The following is an 18,104-nucleotide window of genomic DNA, read 5'->3' on the forward strand; positions in this document are numbered from 1 at the left end:
GTTTTGTCTGAAGTAACATAAGTACCTATGGTTATTGTGAAATATGTTTGCATAAGGCCTTGTTAATAATATGACAATTTCCTTCACTAAAGTAAACCCACTTCCAATACCAGTATTCTACTATAAATATAGAAATAATCTAAGTAGTACCTGCCCTACCAGCACATGAAACATTACTAGTTCTGTTAAGCTTTTGTACAGAATACTGTATTGTAGGTCATTGGTTAGGATCACTTTAGAGCAGTTGTTAATAGGAATAATCTTATTTTATCAGACTAGAACTGGTCTTTTATAGACTAGAAAAACAAATATGGCTGAAAAACTTTTAATTCTTTATTGCAAAAGAACATATGAGCAACTTAACATTTATATCCATCAGTTTGAAATAAGAAATACAGAATGTAAGATTGTGCACACCAAACTTAACATTTCCAATGTCTCATAACATTCGGAGATCGGCTGTTCCACAATCTTTATTAACACAATATATGACTCAAGCTTTAATTCTCACTGAAAAAAAATTTCATAAAACGCATAACAAAAGCCATTTCTTTCCGGTTTATTTGCACACATATACTTTTCACATTAATATGGTTCGAGTTCATATTACCTGTATTTAGTTAAATGTTACTTCTTTGCAAGTTAAATAACATTTTCAGGGGTCCTTATTTTAATTAATTATGAATCCACAGTGGCTATATAAATGTTTTCTCTGATCAAATTCAACACATCCAGAGTCACCCTACCATAGTTCTTCAAGAAAACTTAAGATACAAAATAAAGAAAAAACATCATAGTTTTGAAAACTCGTACCCCACACAATGTTTTTTTTTCTTTTTTTCATATTTACATTTTCCTCTCTTATTTTATTCATGAATAAAATCCATAGCCCAGTTTAGTAGAAACTGAAACCTCAACTAGTTCTTTCAAAGATCTGGAAGGGGGACTTCATGGTAAAAAAAGATACGACTTAAACTTATTTAAAAATGTAAGGTTTCTTATTAACAAGTAAGCCTGATATTGTACGTTTATGAAACAAGCTTTCATGAAGAGATATTTACAGTTAAGAGATTAACCTAAAACCTAACACAAATTGAAATAATTCATGAACATGTCTTCAAAATGTTCATCACATTTGTAGCACAGTGTAATAAAACATTCACAATAACAAGTGCTTGTGAAATCACAAAATTTCCTTAACCATTTTTATTTTTTCTTAGAAAAATCACATACATGGACAGTCTTGGCCATGAATTCATTAACAAATACTATTTTTTTAATATCCATGGGTGATACTTCCTTGTTCATATTTCAAACAATTGTTTTCATTAAGGTTCGATCATGGTTTTCACCACTTTGACAAAAGTAAAAGAAGTGTTTTGTGACCACCATTCACCAAAATTATACACGTAAAATGGTAAAGTTATCAGTCATTAGTCGCTAAACACGGGTAACGACCAACCGTAAAGTCCACAATGTTGGTCAGCATTTAGAATGACGTCCCTTCAACATTCTTAGGAAAGCATAAACACATTCTTGCTCTTCACAAGGATACATTTTGTGTGTATCTCAAAAATGGAGGAAAATCATTAACAAGCCCTCAGAAAGTTAATTTTTAAAGAAATATTATGACACAGCATAACCACTGAGAATATTTTATCAGAAAACACACACACATTACATGAGATGAAAACTATATGAAGCAAATAATAGTATATAAAAAAGTTACCACATGAACGTGATTTTAAAGATGAGTCATGGTTCTTTTGTACTAATAAAGTTATGTTTTAAGAAAATGCATAATCAAATATAATAGTCTAACACTGTTTTCTTAGGAACACTGGATGAATCACTGAAGATTAGGGAACTGCACATTTTAAGATTCATGCAACAGGTGACAACCTAAAATGATTTCAGACTAGAAAAAACAACACAGAAATATTAAGTATCAGCAAGTGATCAGTTTGTAATGGAAGCAGACAATTTTTCAAAACGTTATGTTGAGGTAGATCTAAGCCTACCTGCGATTCTTACAAAAATGAGTTTACACATTTTCATGATTGTTAAGTTTAGAAAATTTCAATAATCAGCAGTTGTATGAGAAAGATCTATACATTCATCACAATACCTGTTAGATGTATGGAGTATAACCTTATAAAATTAAGCATGTTTTAATTAATTAAACATTAAAATAAGTTGTTTATTCTAATCTTTCATAATCTAATTAATACTAAATGACCTAAAGATTCTGTACAAATCTCATGCATACGATGACTTAGAAAAACACAAGATCAGTTTATAAAAAATTATAAACTTTCACAAATATAGGTGTTGAAAAGATGGATCCACGAGATAGGTGAAACAGTATTAGACGATTCTTACAGCACATTATATCAGTTTAATATCAGAATAATTTACAACAGAAAAAAAGGAGGGAAAAAGAAACACACTTGGATCACAAAACTAGTGTAGCCAATCTTGTTTTTTATGCAAAATTAATAACAGATTACTGAAAGAAAGAACAGAAAATTGGGTATTAATTATTAATATTCCACCCTCTCACAACACGTAGCCACATTAATGTCCACATCAACAACAATCTCTACACAACACTCTTGTTACCCAAGAAAATCAGAGGGACAAATCTGCTTGAGAGTACTTTTCCTACACATATCCGACTTCAGTGATGTTTTTTTTTATTTAGACGTTAGCAAACTTACACAACTGAACTATGTTTCATGGTACTGTAGTCTGGGAAACTTAGCCACATAAACATTTCACGGCTCATTTAATTTAGGCTCGATTAATAACTCCTATGTGCAGTTTGTTAATTTTGGTTCATCAACTCACAGACTATAAAACATCACTGTCATAATGTTGAAAGCTTAAATGAAAGTCTGTTTTTTAAGTCTATAAAATCACTCTTCTTTTTAAGCTTGTACAATTTAAGACTAAAACAGCTTTTTATGTTTCATCACTAACTGTGATCAGATTTATTCTTCAACAGGTCTACACAAGTAGCCTCTGTTTAATTATAAAATGAAGTTTTTTTGAACGTATCACTTCTCCAGTACTCTTCAATATTTCATTCTTGCTGTAGAACTCTACTTGGATCATCTCCTTGTTCCTCCTTTAATCTGTGGTAATAATTTTCTAGGGTTGTGTGTATAGTTTCCTTGGAGTACCTGCATTTTGGTGATCCACACCCACATGTGAAGTTTTTGTACTTTATCACCCAAAACTTTTCTCCATAGTCAAAACTACAAAAATAAGTAAGACAAAACACATTTGAACGATTAAAAACTTGCTTGAATGTTGACAAGAGAATGTGATTGTAATCACAACACATTTACAACACTCAGTACTTTAAACAGAGTTAGATAGTTCAACATTATTTTTATGGACTGAACTCCAAAAAGCTGTTCGTGATGACAAGAAACCCACTTGAAGTAAAACTCTATCTCAGGTATTAACACTTATTAATAAAGCAAAGAACAACATTTTGACCTTCTTAGGTCATCTTCAGGTTATAAGCTGTTACTACCAGCTGTCAGGAACAACAGAAATAATTGATATTTAATAGTGTATAAGCATTTTGTCCTTAGTCAGTTCTTAATATATAATTTCACAAACTCCTGAAAACACTAGTATTTTGTAAGGATAAATATGGAAGTAATACTAAAGTGTATTAATTCAGGACTTATAAACATCAAATACATTCAATACTTAATTTGTTATAGTTTTGTTTTAAGAGGGTAAAATCAGTAAATTAATATTATGAGAAGTTTTCTTGTGATTATAAAACAACAAATACAATACAATAAATCAGATACATTTGGTTTTCTGCTCACAACTGTAATTTGTTTTGGCTGTATAGCTCAAGAACAGTGATGCACATATGAAAATTTCACTGGGTACATAAAAGTCACAATATGAAAAAATAAAATACTTAACTTGCGTTTCTTTATTAGAGAAAAACTAAAAATACACTTTTATGTTTAAAACATGACTGAAAGTGATATTTTTTTATTCAAAAATAATTCATCAATTATAAGTTCACACATAACCATGTCAATTAAGTTTCCAAACATTCATATAAACAATACAAATGGGTATTATAAACATGCTTGTATCTGCTGTTACACATCACTGTTCACACTTTTTTCCTCTAACATTAGGATACAGAAGGAAGATAAAGACCATAAACCTTACCCTAATTCCTCTTGTGGTTGAATATCACGGGAACTAAAGAAGGCTATACGAGGAAAGCTCAAATCTTGGTGATCCACAAACACCTTCACTGGCACTAAGTTTGGTTCACAAAGGTGATTGATAAAACGACTAACATTTCCATAGTAACGAGCATCAAGACAAAATGTTTCTCCATCCTAAAGAGGAGATCAAACAAAACTTAAAACTATCACTGTCAATGTGATACATCCTACATTACACTGACATTAGCAACATAAAAATACTTCTGCAAATCTTCACAGTTATCTTTGTTTTGTACTAGAAGAAAACTTTGTTTCGTAGAATTCCATGCAAAGCTACTCAAGAGTTATCTGTAGTTAATTTACAAGTGACAGCCTAGAGCAAGAAAAATCTTCTATATTACCAACCACTAACTTACAGACATTTTATCAACACGGATGAGCACACTTGGGGACTGTTTTTTTTCCTGTAACACACAGATTAAGAGTCTAGGGCCCTAACCACCAGGCCAAAAGAAAGCTGATCAGAAGGAGGGTGTACACTTTTTTTGAAAACCCACAGTTCAAATCTTTTTCCATAAAGATATATAACATGCATTATAAGCTTAGTTCTGTGTTAAATGAGGACAAATTCTACTGAATTATATTAATATAAACACTGTGTACCATACTTTTAAAAACTGTATTCTTTGTAATTCCAAAAGGAGAAACAGTTTCTGAAACAGTAAAAAGGTTTCAAACACACTTTACATTAACCAGAATAAATATTTATGTGAAATTCTTACCTCGGAATAAAAAACAGTTCTTTACAAGACCACCAGTTTTATAACTACTTATCATACAAGATTGAAGAAATTCTTTAATGCTCAAATAAATAAGATAAAAAAACTGGTTTTTTAATTTCTATTATCAGGGTATTTCCATTCCATCTTTCTTTCTTTCTTCACAATTAGAATTACAAAAATAAAATTAAAAATTTGATCGTTTTACAAGTTCAAAATATTGTGTAATATACCAACCAAACAAATGATCAAAAATAGCCATTTTAAATAAATATTTAGTTTACTTAGTATACGTACATATACACTCAAGACTTTAACACAAACAAACAAACAACATAAAAGATGAAGGTACCCTGTTGTCTAAGTCAAAGAGGTAGGAGTCATCTTCTCTCTTGTCTGCTTCAGAATCAGAAATAATTTCTCCAACATACCTAGGTAAAATACCAAAAGTTTTATTATAAACTTCCCAGAATACACTTAACTCCAAAATTTAATCTTATGTGAAAATTACAAGAATTAAAAACATGTACTATTTATAAATGATTAACTATGAACCAAAACTTATGATTTCAAAATTAACTTGCTTACTCGCAAATAAAGGTTCCTTTAGGAATTTCTTTCAGTGTTCTGACTCCCCAACCTTTCCCCTTAGTTCGAAACAACTGCAGTCTGCATCTAAGAATACAGAATAAAAATTACAAATATTTATACACAGTCAAGAAAATAAACTAATAATAAGTTACAAAATTTGGGGAGGAATAAGTATTTTTATAGCACTTAGGACTAACACGTAAAAATTTTCAATTTTTTTGATGTCACGCCCTCTGTTGAAGAACTAAATTTACTTCAAAGATACATATTTATGAAAAATTGGCAGTATTTCATCATTGAAGATTCTTTACTAAAGAAAAACCTTACACAACCAGGAGTGAACATTAAATAAATAAAGAAATATATATGACTTATGGTCAAATTCTAGTAGCTTTCAACTGTCACATTTGTTATTTTTCAGAATTACATATACATTTTGTTAATGTCTCCTTTTATAAGTGGACAAAATTCTATAACAGATGTTATCAAATCAAATTTTAACTGAAAAAGAAAAAAAATTCTTAAAAAGAGCTCATCACTTTAATTGTTGATACATAGGTCATAACGATAATTATCATAAAAATATTAACACTCATAAGTCAACTTCCTCTATGTTTTAGGCTTATAAGTTACTTTATGTTACAATTTTATTCGATTTGTGTTCAGTATTGGTGTACTTTTAAGGACAAAATAATTTAAACACAAACACCAAATTTAGTGTACTGTTCTAGGTTGACTTGTAGATACGCTAACCCTTCTACACGAACTACCAATAAAATATATTTGAACGTTGTCAGTCTGGTCAAAACAAATTAGATTATTCACAAACAAGAAGTGAATCAAACTTGATTAACAAAAAAGAACCACACCACCAAACCTAAGGATGTGATGATCAGAAAGTGATCAAAATAACTTACGTGATTCCGTGCTGCAGTAGTCGATTATTACAGTTCTTCCAGCACAAACAGGCTCTGTTACACTCAAATATCATTGGTGGGTCTAACATGTTGAATTCAGGTAGAAGACGTCCCTCCTGAAGAACAAAATTAGCATTTAATAAATTAATTATGATGTTATTTAAAGTTACAATGAAACATACATATTTGTGTATATACACACAAACACACACAGATATATACATACATACACATACGCAATCTAAAAGTGCAGTAACATTTTGAAAAATAAGTTTCTTATTTTCAGTTTGTTAAACATATAACAATCAGATATAACCAAACTTGTTACCAAAAGAAAAAAAAAATTAGAACACCAGTTACTTTTGATTGGAGATATAAGTTCATTTCACAGTCATTCAATATTTCAAGTAACCTGTCATAAAAAACAAACAGATTCAGCACAACCACATTTAAACTTTCCTTTCACGTTTTGAATTCATTCAACTTGAAACTAATTTCAAACAACATACAATACGTCAACCCTTATCATCAATGCCAACTAGTCCAAAGATTTAGGATTTTCCTTTTTACAGTTGCTTAAATATCTGGCTGCTATTTTGTGTCACTGCACAGTTCTTATTAACAGAAATGCATTGCCTAAAAGTAATTCATTCAGCAGTGACTTGTTCCGAAGGCCTATTTTTATTGTGAAATACGACAAATCCCACTCTGATATCTACACGTAACAGTTCGAAAATAAATTGAATTTGATATTCTGTGAACGTCTTGAGATTCTCACTCAAAAGTTGAATAGGTAAAGTAATTTAAAATAGTAATAACCAGACATAACAACTTCAGTTGGTTTGTTATCTTTATGAGCTGTGTTTCTAACATATTATGCTGAACAAACTTGAATTAATCAAAAATAAATGAGAAAGAGTAGTGTTAATATTTCAATTACATGAAGACAGTAATTAATAACCAAAGTTATTTTCACAATATTAATTTGACTTAATCATGTTACTCTGTCACCTTCTTCTGCCTTGCTGTTCAAAAGTGAAACCTAAAATACAAACCAAGTGACGCAAGTAATCATCAGAGTTTATTGACTCGGGACTCTGTGTGAGAGATTCACTTTACTCAAACCATTCCCAATAAATACATTTTTTTTCTTCTTCTGAGGAAACAGTAACAGTTCGAAACTGGTATATGAGTACATTTCCACAATGAACCACAAGTTTCCACACTGCTTTTATAATACCTAAAAATTAAATCAGTTTCCTTGCATCATTGTTCATATAATAAAAGCCCTGTATTCTGAATTTATAAAACTCTTTCTGTTGTTGTAACGACAAATTTTCAATAACAAACACATTTCACCAGAAATCTTACCTTGTCGTACCAACACTTGAAGCTTATGGTGGCACAAGTACAACTAGGGGATGTACAATCATCTTCACAACGACAGCTCTGTGAAAATCACAAATACACATCATTCCTACATAACCCTTGATAACTTAGAATCAAATCCAAAATAACAGAAAATATGTTTTGTGGAGTTTCTTATTCATTTTTCCATTACTGTTATGACAACATGCCAAACATATCATGTATTTTCATTATTAACTTTAAATACATGTCAAGTATAAACAAAAACAATCCTTATTACTTTATAACAGTAAAATATGGGAACACAGAAAACACGTCACTTAACTTGTAACAGTAAGATATCGGGACAAGAAATGCATATCCTTTACTGACAAAACCAGTCATAGTAAATGAAATACCTTGGAGATGTACAATTGTCTTTAAAATATTTTGAACATACACAACTGCCTTTGAAACATATTTGAAATACACAAACATCTATGAAATATTTTGAAACATACAACTGCCTTGTTTTCTTGAATTCTGTAATTATGGAGTTTCACCTTGTACCAATAATATCAAGTATTAATCGAATAATTTCCCTGACAAGAACCAGTGACAATGAAGGAGACAAATCTCATAAACCTAATACAATAAAATGTATACATGAAAGACCACAAACTCACCTGCAGTGATGTAATAGTTCGGTCAATATTAATTGGAGACGTTTCACAGTTGTCTACTATGTACAGGTAATCATCAGGAGCTCCCTCACTGTCCAGTCCATTGACACACTGAATAGGGTTTAACTCTTTGCCTCGTGAAATGTCTCTAAATAACGTGAAACTTTATCACTAACTGAATCTTTTAATATCTAACATCTTGCCTTCTCTGGTTCATTTAATAAATGTTTACATAAAATATATCAATATGTTCTTCACATAAATCACACCTGTGACTCACATTCTTATTAAGACAAATCAAAATAGAATTCAACAAAATACATGACAAAGATTCTTTCATGATTTCTAATGACGTGGCATGGCTTAAATTAAATGAGAGTGTAAAATGTTTTACAAGGTAACTATAAATGTGTATATTGAAATATGTGAAATACCTGCATGTCATTATAACCTTTATTATTATAGAGTTAAAATGAGAGCACCTTATACATTCAAAGATAATGAAATATATATTCTCACTTTTTAATTATGGAAGGAAAAAGAGAGCTTGTGTCACAACTAAATACTAATTTACATTTGAACTTTAAACTTCATAATCACTGAATGCCAATAAACTTAGAATTAAAAGCTTTCTTTATAATTCAACTTTTTATTTTATCTACATTTTGATCTCAAAAAGAACTCTTCTGCATTTCAACTGGGCCAGTGAACTGTAGCAAACGTGTGTGAAACGAACCTAATATATATATATATATTATATATAATTCGTATATCAGTGATGTCAAGAAAACCCACTTGTAGAGAAATATATATGTAAAAACGGCTCGTTCGAGTTGAGAAAGTATTTTACGCAGAAGAGCAAACAATGTTTCGACCTTCTTCGGTCATCGTCAGGTTCACAAAGAAAGAAAGAGGTAACAGACTGGAAGCTGACCACATGTCCATAGGGTTGTGTAACTGAGTGTCGGAATGTAGAGGGCGGTGTTAGATTTTAAAATTATAATTTATATACCATATATTCCCGATATCAGCAGACAAATAACCAACATTTGGCAAAAACTAGTAACAAAATATGGCATTCCAGTTAATACCATAATTTATTCAAAAACCAGGCACAAAACTGAGGTCTATACTATGTAAAAACTACACTGACAAACATCACACTAACATTATTTATAAAATACAATGTGATAACTGCCACGACTTCTATATTGGAGAAACAAGTAGAAAAATAGAAACCAGATTCAAAGAACATAAAAAGTCACCTTCACACATTTTCGAACACTGCAAGTCAAATAAACACAACGTAACCATAGAAAACACTCAAATACTAAATAAAGAAACAAACATAAACAAATGCAAAATTAGAGAAGCCTTACTTATACAACTTAAACCCAAAATAAACCAATATAAAGAAACGTCTTTATACCAATATTAAATATAATAAAATAAATTATATATTCAAAATCTAACACCACTCTCTACATTCCAACACTCATGTTACACAACCTCTTTCAAACATGTGGTCAGCTTCCGGTCAGTTACCTCTTCCTTTCTTTGTGAACCTGACGATGACCAAAGAAGATCGAAACATTGTTCTCTCTTCTACGTAAAATATTTTCTCAACCCAAACGAGCTGTTTTTACATATATAATTCGGAAATATCATATTTAATTGTATATATTTTTTTAACAAAAGTAACTAAATATGTAAAAATTAAAATTTTCAGTTTATCCAATTGAAACAAAATGTCTAAAAATGCATTAGTACAGTTTGTAGTCAAATAGTATGCATGAAACACTGCAACAGTTATAATTAGAATCATTCAAAGTTTACCAGATTTCATACAGATGTGCTTAGTAAATGAGTTACTGTATGTATAATTTTACCTTTCAAAGGTGGATTAATTTGTTCACTTTATACAGAAAGAATTAATTTAGTAGTAACAAATTACTATATTTTTAATCATTATTTATTGTTGAAACATCCCAACATCTTCATTACTCCATATTTCAAATGTTTCCTTAAGATATTGAAAACCTTTAGCTTTATTTTACACACTGACCATCTATTAAAAATTAGACAATTCCTGAAGAATAAACATTTTGTTGCAAGGACAAAAGTATGTATGTTAGATACATACACATCTGGATCTCAAATTACAGCTTCAAAAACATGAGAATTAATTCCACTAACTATTTTGTCACTGAACAAGATAAATTAAAAAATTCTGGCAAAGTTTATTTCTTTAGTTCTCATAAGCTTACCTTTGCACAATTCTCTCGGCTCGGTGTATCCTGTTAGCAGTTAACCTTTTTAATTCTCTATTCATCTTCAAAACCATCCACGTGGGAGAATTTTGATTCAGACAACACTGCAGAGTAAGAAAAACAGTGAAAAAGAATATATCTGTAGCACAACTAAAGCTATGGATATACAGTAAAGTCTCCTTGCTTACGTAAACCCATAAAACTAGATTGTAGTAGTCTCTTTCTGCAAGTAAACCCACAAAATTAAATAAATTATAGTAAAATCTCCTTGTGCAAGTAAACCCATAAAACTAGACTGTAGTAGTCTCTTTCTGCAAGTAAACCCACTAATTTAAATAAATTATAGTAGAGTCTCCTTGTGTAAGTAAACCCACAAATTTAAATAAATTATAGTAGTAGGTTTAGTCTATGATATGCTCTGAAGCTAAAACGTATTATTACTTTTATAGCATATGCTGTAGTATAATGTATTTAACCTTTTTTTTCATTACCTCCTCAGTCCATTTCCATATTTAATAATAAAGATATATTTTTAAAACAAAGATGACAACTGATAAAATAATCCATACTAACTAATACTAACAAAAAAATCATTTCAACTTCTGTACAGAAACAATCATATCAGTATCTTACAACTAGGTATACAAGTGTTATGTTTACTGTGTACAACAGAGATAAGCGAACCAATTTCTTACAACTAGGTATACAAGAACAAGTGTTATGTTTACTGTGTACAACAGAGACAATCAGACCAGTTTCTTACAACTAGGTATATAAGAGCAAGTGTTATGTTTACTGTGTACAACACAGACAATCAGACCAGTATCTTACAACTAGGTATACAAGTGTTATGTTTACTGTGTACAACAGAGATAATCAGACCAGTATCTTACAACTAGGTATACAAGAACAAGTGTTATGTTTACTGTGTACAACAGAGATAAGCAAACCAATTTCTTACAACTAGGTATACAAGTGTTATGTTTACTGTGTACAACAGAGACAATCAGACCAGTATCTTACAACTAGGTATACAAGAACAAGTGTTATGTTTACTGTGTACAACAGAGACAATCAGACCAATTTCTTACAACTAGGTATACAAGAACAAGTGTTATGTTTACTGTGTACAACAGAAACAATCAGACCAGTATCTTACAACTAGGTATACAAGAAGAAGTGTTATGTTTACTGTGTACAACACGAACAATCAGACCAGTATCTTAGAACCAGGTATACAAATGTTATGTTTACTGTGTACAACACAGACAATCAGACCAGTATCTTACAACTAGGTATACAAGAACAAGTGTTATGTTTACTGTGTACAACACGAACAATCAGACCAGTATCTTAGAACCAGGTATACAAATGTTATGTTTACTGTGTACAACACGAACAATCAGACCAGTATCTTAGAACCAGGTATACAAATGTTATGTTTACTGTGTACAACACGAACAATCAGACCAGTATCTTAGAACCAGGTATACAAATGTTATGTTTACTGTGTACAACACGAACAATCAGACCAGTATCTTAGAACCAGGTATACAAATGTTATGTTTACTGTGTACAACACGAACAATCAGACCAGTATCTTAGAACCAGGTATACAAATGTTATGTTTACTGTGTACAACACGAACAATCAGACCAGTATCTTAGAACCAGGTATACAAATGTTATGTTTACTGTGTACAACACGAACAATCAGACCAGTATCTTAGAACCAGGTATACAAATGTTATGTTTACTGTGTACAACACGAACAATCAGACCAGTATGTTAGAACCAGGTATACAAATGTTATGTTTACTGTGTACAACACGAACAATCAGACCAGTATCTTAGAACCAGGTATACAAATGTTATGTTTACTGTGTACAACACGAACAATCAGACCAGTATCTTAGAACCAGGTATACAAATGTTATGTTTACTGTGTACAACACGAACAATCAGACCAGTATGTTAGAACCAGGTATACAAGTGTTATGTTTACTGTGTACAACACGAACAATCAGACCAGTATCTTAGAACCAGGTATACAAATGTTATGTTTACTGTGTACAACACAGACAATCAGACCAGTATCTTAGAACCAGGTATACAAATGTTATGTTTACTGTGTACAACACGAACAATCAGACCAGTATCTTAGAACCAGGTATACAAATGTTATGTTTACTGCATAACACAATCTGTAGTTTATAATAAAGTACTTACAGCTATAGCAAGCTCATTTTCTTTGTTCAAAGCTTCAACATTTCCTCCTCGTGCAAGAAACAGACTACAAACGTAGAAATAAATTTATAGCTTGTTTGTTTGTAAATGTAAACACAATGATTGGTAGTTCTCAGTTATTCTCTTAATAATATTATTATCATAAAGTAAGCAGAGCAATAAAATTCAACAATTAAATATTTTCTTTAGGCACTTAACAGTAGTATCCTCTAAAACAATAAATTCCTATTTACTGTGTCATTTTGCAATAGTCATTATACTGTTATGCCTGCACACTCACACAGTATTGAAAATAATGAAGTAAACAAAAGGGGGAGAATATATAAAAGGCAAATAATAATGGAATATCACCCCCCTTTATTATGTCAAAATAATCAGTGCCACATTAGTAGTCGCATATTGACAATTTAAACTGATTGGTTAGCATCCAACCAACCAAAGTGTATTACACATACATACACACACAAAAGCAATCATACTATGCCCAGTAGTAACAGTACCAATCTCACTCTGACCATTTAGATATTCAGTAGAAATTAGTTAATTTCTGTAAAGGAAGATAATTTCTATGTTAAAAGTTCTAATAAGACCACATGATTAAAAATAGAAAAAAACAACACAAAACTATATGCAGTACTCCAAAGATATCATTTAAATCAACATTGTTAATAAAACTAATTGAGGATGAAAAATGCAAGATAAATATTAGCAAAAAGTGGTATAAATGGATCTAAAACAAGTAACTCAACTAGATGACTAAAATGTGCATTGGATCACAAAGAGTGGGGCAGATAAAAGAATTTTTTTACACATTTATCTAAATTTGATTTTTATATATACATATAGCAACAATCAATGGGAATTTGTTCAGTGGTGAATAATAAGAAAATGATATATTGAACGTAGAATATGTACAGTGAAGCTGTACAAGTTTGGGACTACATCAGCCAACTGTTTATTTAAAACAATAAGAATATTTGTATAATTAAAGTAAAAACATTACTAATAGCTTCTTAGACATAACTGAAACAGTAAACTGATTAAAAATTGTTCAAAAATAAAAGAAGACATCATTATATAATAAATTTGTTTTTACGGCGAAATTAGTCGATTTCTTTAAAAATTAATATGTCCTCTACACCACAGTAAAATCCTTTTAAATTTTTTGTTACAAAATTAACTGTACAAATAGAATAATGTAATGAATAATTAATGCAACATTGTCTTAAATAATCTTCTCATGAATTTTATTTTGATACTTACACCACTGAATCATAATTATCTTGTCGAGATGCAATGTGCCTGAAAAAAAGCGGAATGTTTTTATAAGATTGTTGTTTATCACTTACAATATATATATGAAACTAACTATAAGCATGTAGTTTTAGGTTGTTTCAGGCAACCCATGATGCACAACAGAGTAAACAAGTATACTGTCTAACATGATTGCAGGTAACAGCAAATAATTACACAACTATTAATACACAATACTTATTGTTGTAGTAACAGTGAAAAATGATTAACCTCTAGCCAACAGGTCAAATAAATGTTAGTTAACAATAAAACAATTACTACAGATTCATACAATAACAAACAAAACACATGTTATCAAAAACTAGCTTACAATGGTGTATCACCATGTTCATTAACAGCTCCTAAATCACAACCAATATCCAGAAATAGTTGAGAAATCTCCAAACATCCAGAAAAGGCTGACCAATGCAGTGCTATGTTTTCTTCCTGGGATTTAAAGACAAGTATTTTCTTCAGAATCAATGCAAGCAATAACTTATTAAAAGATGTCACTGATAATAAAACAGTTTAGCTGATTTTATAACATACAAACTGATGACACAAATGAAACAATATCAAATTACCACATGAATAAAACTCACGTTATCTCTTAAATTAGGATCTGCTCCTCGCTCCAATAACAGTCTTACAACAGCTGGCTTGCTGTGTTCCGAAGCCCAGATGACTGGAGTCCAGCCTCCATCATCCTAAAAGTAAAAAACACCTTTATAATAGCAAAACAAGTTTATTTAGGTAATAGGAAGTCGTTTTACTTTACTGACATTTGATAGTTTACTTAAAATATAGGTTTCTTTTTACTAAAAATAAATTTATCACTTGATTCACTACTTATTGCTGAAAATTCCACCAGTAATCTTAATCAAAAGAACACTAGGCTTTTATATTCAGTTTTAGTGTCTCATCATCTTTTCTACTTAATAACTTAGAAACATCAATTAGTTGCATTAGTCCTATATATGTTCACTGAAGTAAGCAAATGAAAACCAAAACATCATACGTATCAATATCTTTTTTTATTTTAGAGCTTAATAAATAATGTCATTGCAATGCAGCTAAGACTGATCCATATAATTAAAGTTAATGCTACAACGTAGCATCACACTTGCTACCAGTAGACAGATCATACTTTACCAGCAAAGATTTAAAGATCTGTTTTATGTTGAAGAATTTCGATAATTGGTTTGTTAAGCACATAACGTAACACATTTTAAAATAAGAGCTTCCACCTGAAACTAGATGACACAGTACACAATACTATTTTAAAAAATGTATATTATTGAGGTACTCATTCACATTAACGTTCCTCTATCAATGCCTAACTCCACCACATTCCAGACTGGTCACAAACTAAGCCTGTTCAATTCACACACACAAATACTTTATATCAAAACTCATGTATTCAAACACAAAGTCAATTTCTCTTCTGTTTTAACTGCTTTTTATATTAGATATTCAGGATATTTTCTTATAAACTCAATTATCTTTACCTGAATATTAACATTAATTCTTCCTGTATCCAATAACACTTTGCATATTTCTACATTACCACACCTAGCAGCCAGATGTAGAGCTGTCATTCCATCTTCTCCCTGTGAAGGTCAATTTGGTATCACAAATGCTGAGAAACTGATTAATAGATCTATCTCAATAAAATTAGTTAAACACCAATGTCAGAACATCAAAAATATTATACTGGATTACATTTAGGCCTTAACCACAAACTAGACCTTTTTCAGATTAGAGGATTTTTTTTAATTACCCACAGTAAAAATACACAATGAAATTGCATTTAATTAGTATGAACCAAAAAAAATATTTCTGGTTTCGACTTAAAAAATTCATACAATTTAATTTAGTTATTCTGTTAATTTTATGTTGTGACTTTTGAAAATTGAAAAAAAAAACAGACAAAACATTCAAAATACTTCATGTCTTAAAATATTTTATTCATTTAAAAAAATTAAGAATAAAAAAAAAATTTTAAACAGTAGGTTTTAACATGACTTACTATTTGTATTTTATTTTATCAATAGTAGCATTTGCCACTTCTAGTTACAAACCACAGAAACTGAGTTTTACAGATAACCTGACTTCACAATGATTTCACCTTTACTTCTGTCATGTTAAGTACCAATATTTTTGTTAATAATACTCCTGAATGAGATTTATCTATAAATATATATGTTATCAATAATAAGCTACTGTATTTAAGCTGTTTAGTTATGATAAAGTTAACAACAGTATTCAATCAGTAAGAATACGAGTTGTTGAAATATTTTGCTGTCACCCACTCAACCAACTTGCCACTGAATAACATTTTTATAAATTTCAAACAGATATGATTTACCATGAAAACATTTTCTGGGATAAAAAGTTATGGGGAATCTAAGTGAGGTTTTTAAGATTGTAAAGAGAATTGACAAAGTTGATGCACCATCTTTGTTTTTCATATTTAACAGTGAGAATAGTAAGACTTAGGGACACATATAAATTATGGCAATGTAGGAATCATGTTCAGCTGAGATAGTTTTATTTATCTAACAGGGTGGTTTACTTTTGAATGTTGTGGAGACAGTAAATTTAAGTGAATTTAAAAGAAAGCTTGAAAACTATTTGAATGATAAGGGTTACTTTATTTTTTTTAAATAGTTTTAATTTGGCTCAGAGGATGGGACAACCAAGATGGACCAGTAGGTCCCTTTTTGTCCCTAAACATTAAATTGTGTTAAAACTGTTTAAGTAAATTTAGAATTATTATGTATGTATATTCTCAATACCTGGCTGTGATTGGTTAAAAATCTAACAATCTAGCTTTAGTTAAAAACATAGGTAACTAATCACAGGTATATTATTTATAGGTCTTACATTACTTTACCCATATATATTTACATTTTCTTTATCCTGATACACACTTTAAGTTCTAAGTTCAGATGTGAGGATATTACTAACAGATGACAATTACACCTTATTCAATATGGTACATAATCTACAAGTCCTTGGTTTGCAATTATACTTTTGTTTTAAGAGAATGTATAGTTCTTACCCTGGCATCAAGCTGAGCACCTGCCTTCACCAAGTATTCGACCACTGAAGTATGTCCAGCTTCCACAGAATACATCAGAGGGGTATATAGTTGGTTGGTTAGGTGATCAAAGACAGCTCCTGCCTACAATATGAATCAGTTTTGTCTTCAGTACATCAAACTTGTTAATGTTTGCAAAATCACCGTGTTTATATTTTAAAGTACAAAACAATCACATTGTATGCATTTACTTCTTGAGAGTATAACCTAGTTACACATCTAGTTTTTATACTAATTATAATAATTAATCCAGGCCAATTATGTGTATCTGTTCTTTTTAATGGTTCAGTGAACTGTTGTTAGTTTATTTCCATTCAATTTCAGTTCAGTTTGTTTTAAATTTATGCAAAGCTATACAAGAATGATCTGCACAGTAGCCATCCTTTATTTAGCAGTGATGGACTAGAGGATAGGCAGCTAGTCGTGACCAACTACTGCTTTACTCTTTTACTAACTGATAATAGGATTGATTGTCATGTTATAACAACCCCAAACCTGAAAAGGCAGGAATTTTAATCCATGATCCTCAGGTCGTGAATCGAGTGTCCCTAATCATGAAGCCATGATAAAAATAAATATTAAACTATACAATTAAATCTGAAATAATAAATAGTAAGTTTAATTTTAATACTCTAAAACTTCCAAAACTATGTTCATCAAA

At 30.4% G+C, this 18,104-nt stretch overlaps 1 protein-coding gene across 1 annotated transcript in view; it reads right to left on the reverse strand.

Moving 5' to 3' along the window:
- Positions 1–317: 317 nt before the first annotated feature.
- Positions 318–18,104, reverse strand: part of LOC143225762 (histone-lysine N-methyltransferase EHMT2-like) — a 28,689-nt gene continuing 10,902 nt past the window's right edge. Inside the window, 14 exon segments of the mRNA XM_076455733.1 lie at positions 318–3,260; positions 4,213–4,388; positions 5,346–5,424; positions 5,582–5,668; positions 6,502–6,617; positions 7,873–7,950; positions 8,535–8,679; positions 10,799–10,905; positions 13,030–13,093; positions 14,311–14,349; positions 14,672–14,787; positions 14,943–15,047; positions 15,849–15,950; positions 17,405–17,527. Of these exon segments, the coding sequence (XP_076311848.1) occupies positions 3,086–3,260; positions 4,213–4,388; positions 5,346–5,424; positions 5,582–5,668; positions 6,502–6,617; positions 7,873–7,950; positions 8,535–8,679; positions 10,799–10,905; positions 13,030–13,093; positions 14,311–14,349; positions 14,672–14,787; positions 14,943–15,047; positions 15,849–15,950; positions 17,405–17,527 (1,512 nt within the window). The 3' untranslated portion in view covers positions 318–3,085.

The sequence above is a fragment of the Tachypleus tridentatus genome, chromosome 1 (assembly GCF_004210375.1).
Source record: "Tachypleus tridentatus isolate NWPU-2018 chromosome 1, ASM421037v1, whole genome shotgun sequence".
NCBI classification, from domain to species: domain Eukaryota; kingdom Metazoa; phylum Arthropoda; class Merostomata; order Xiphosura; family Limulidae; genus Tachypleus; species Tachypleus tridentatus.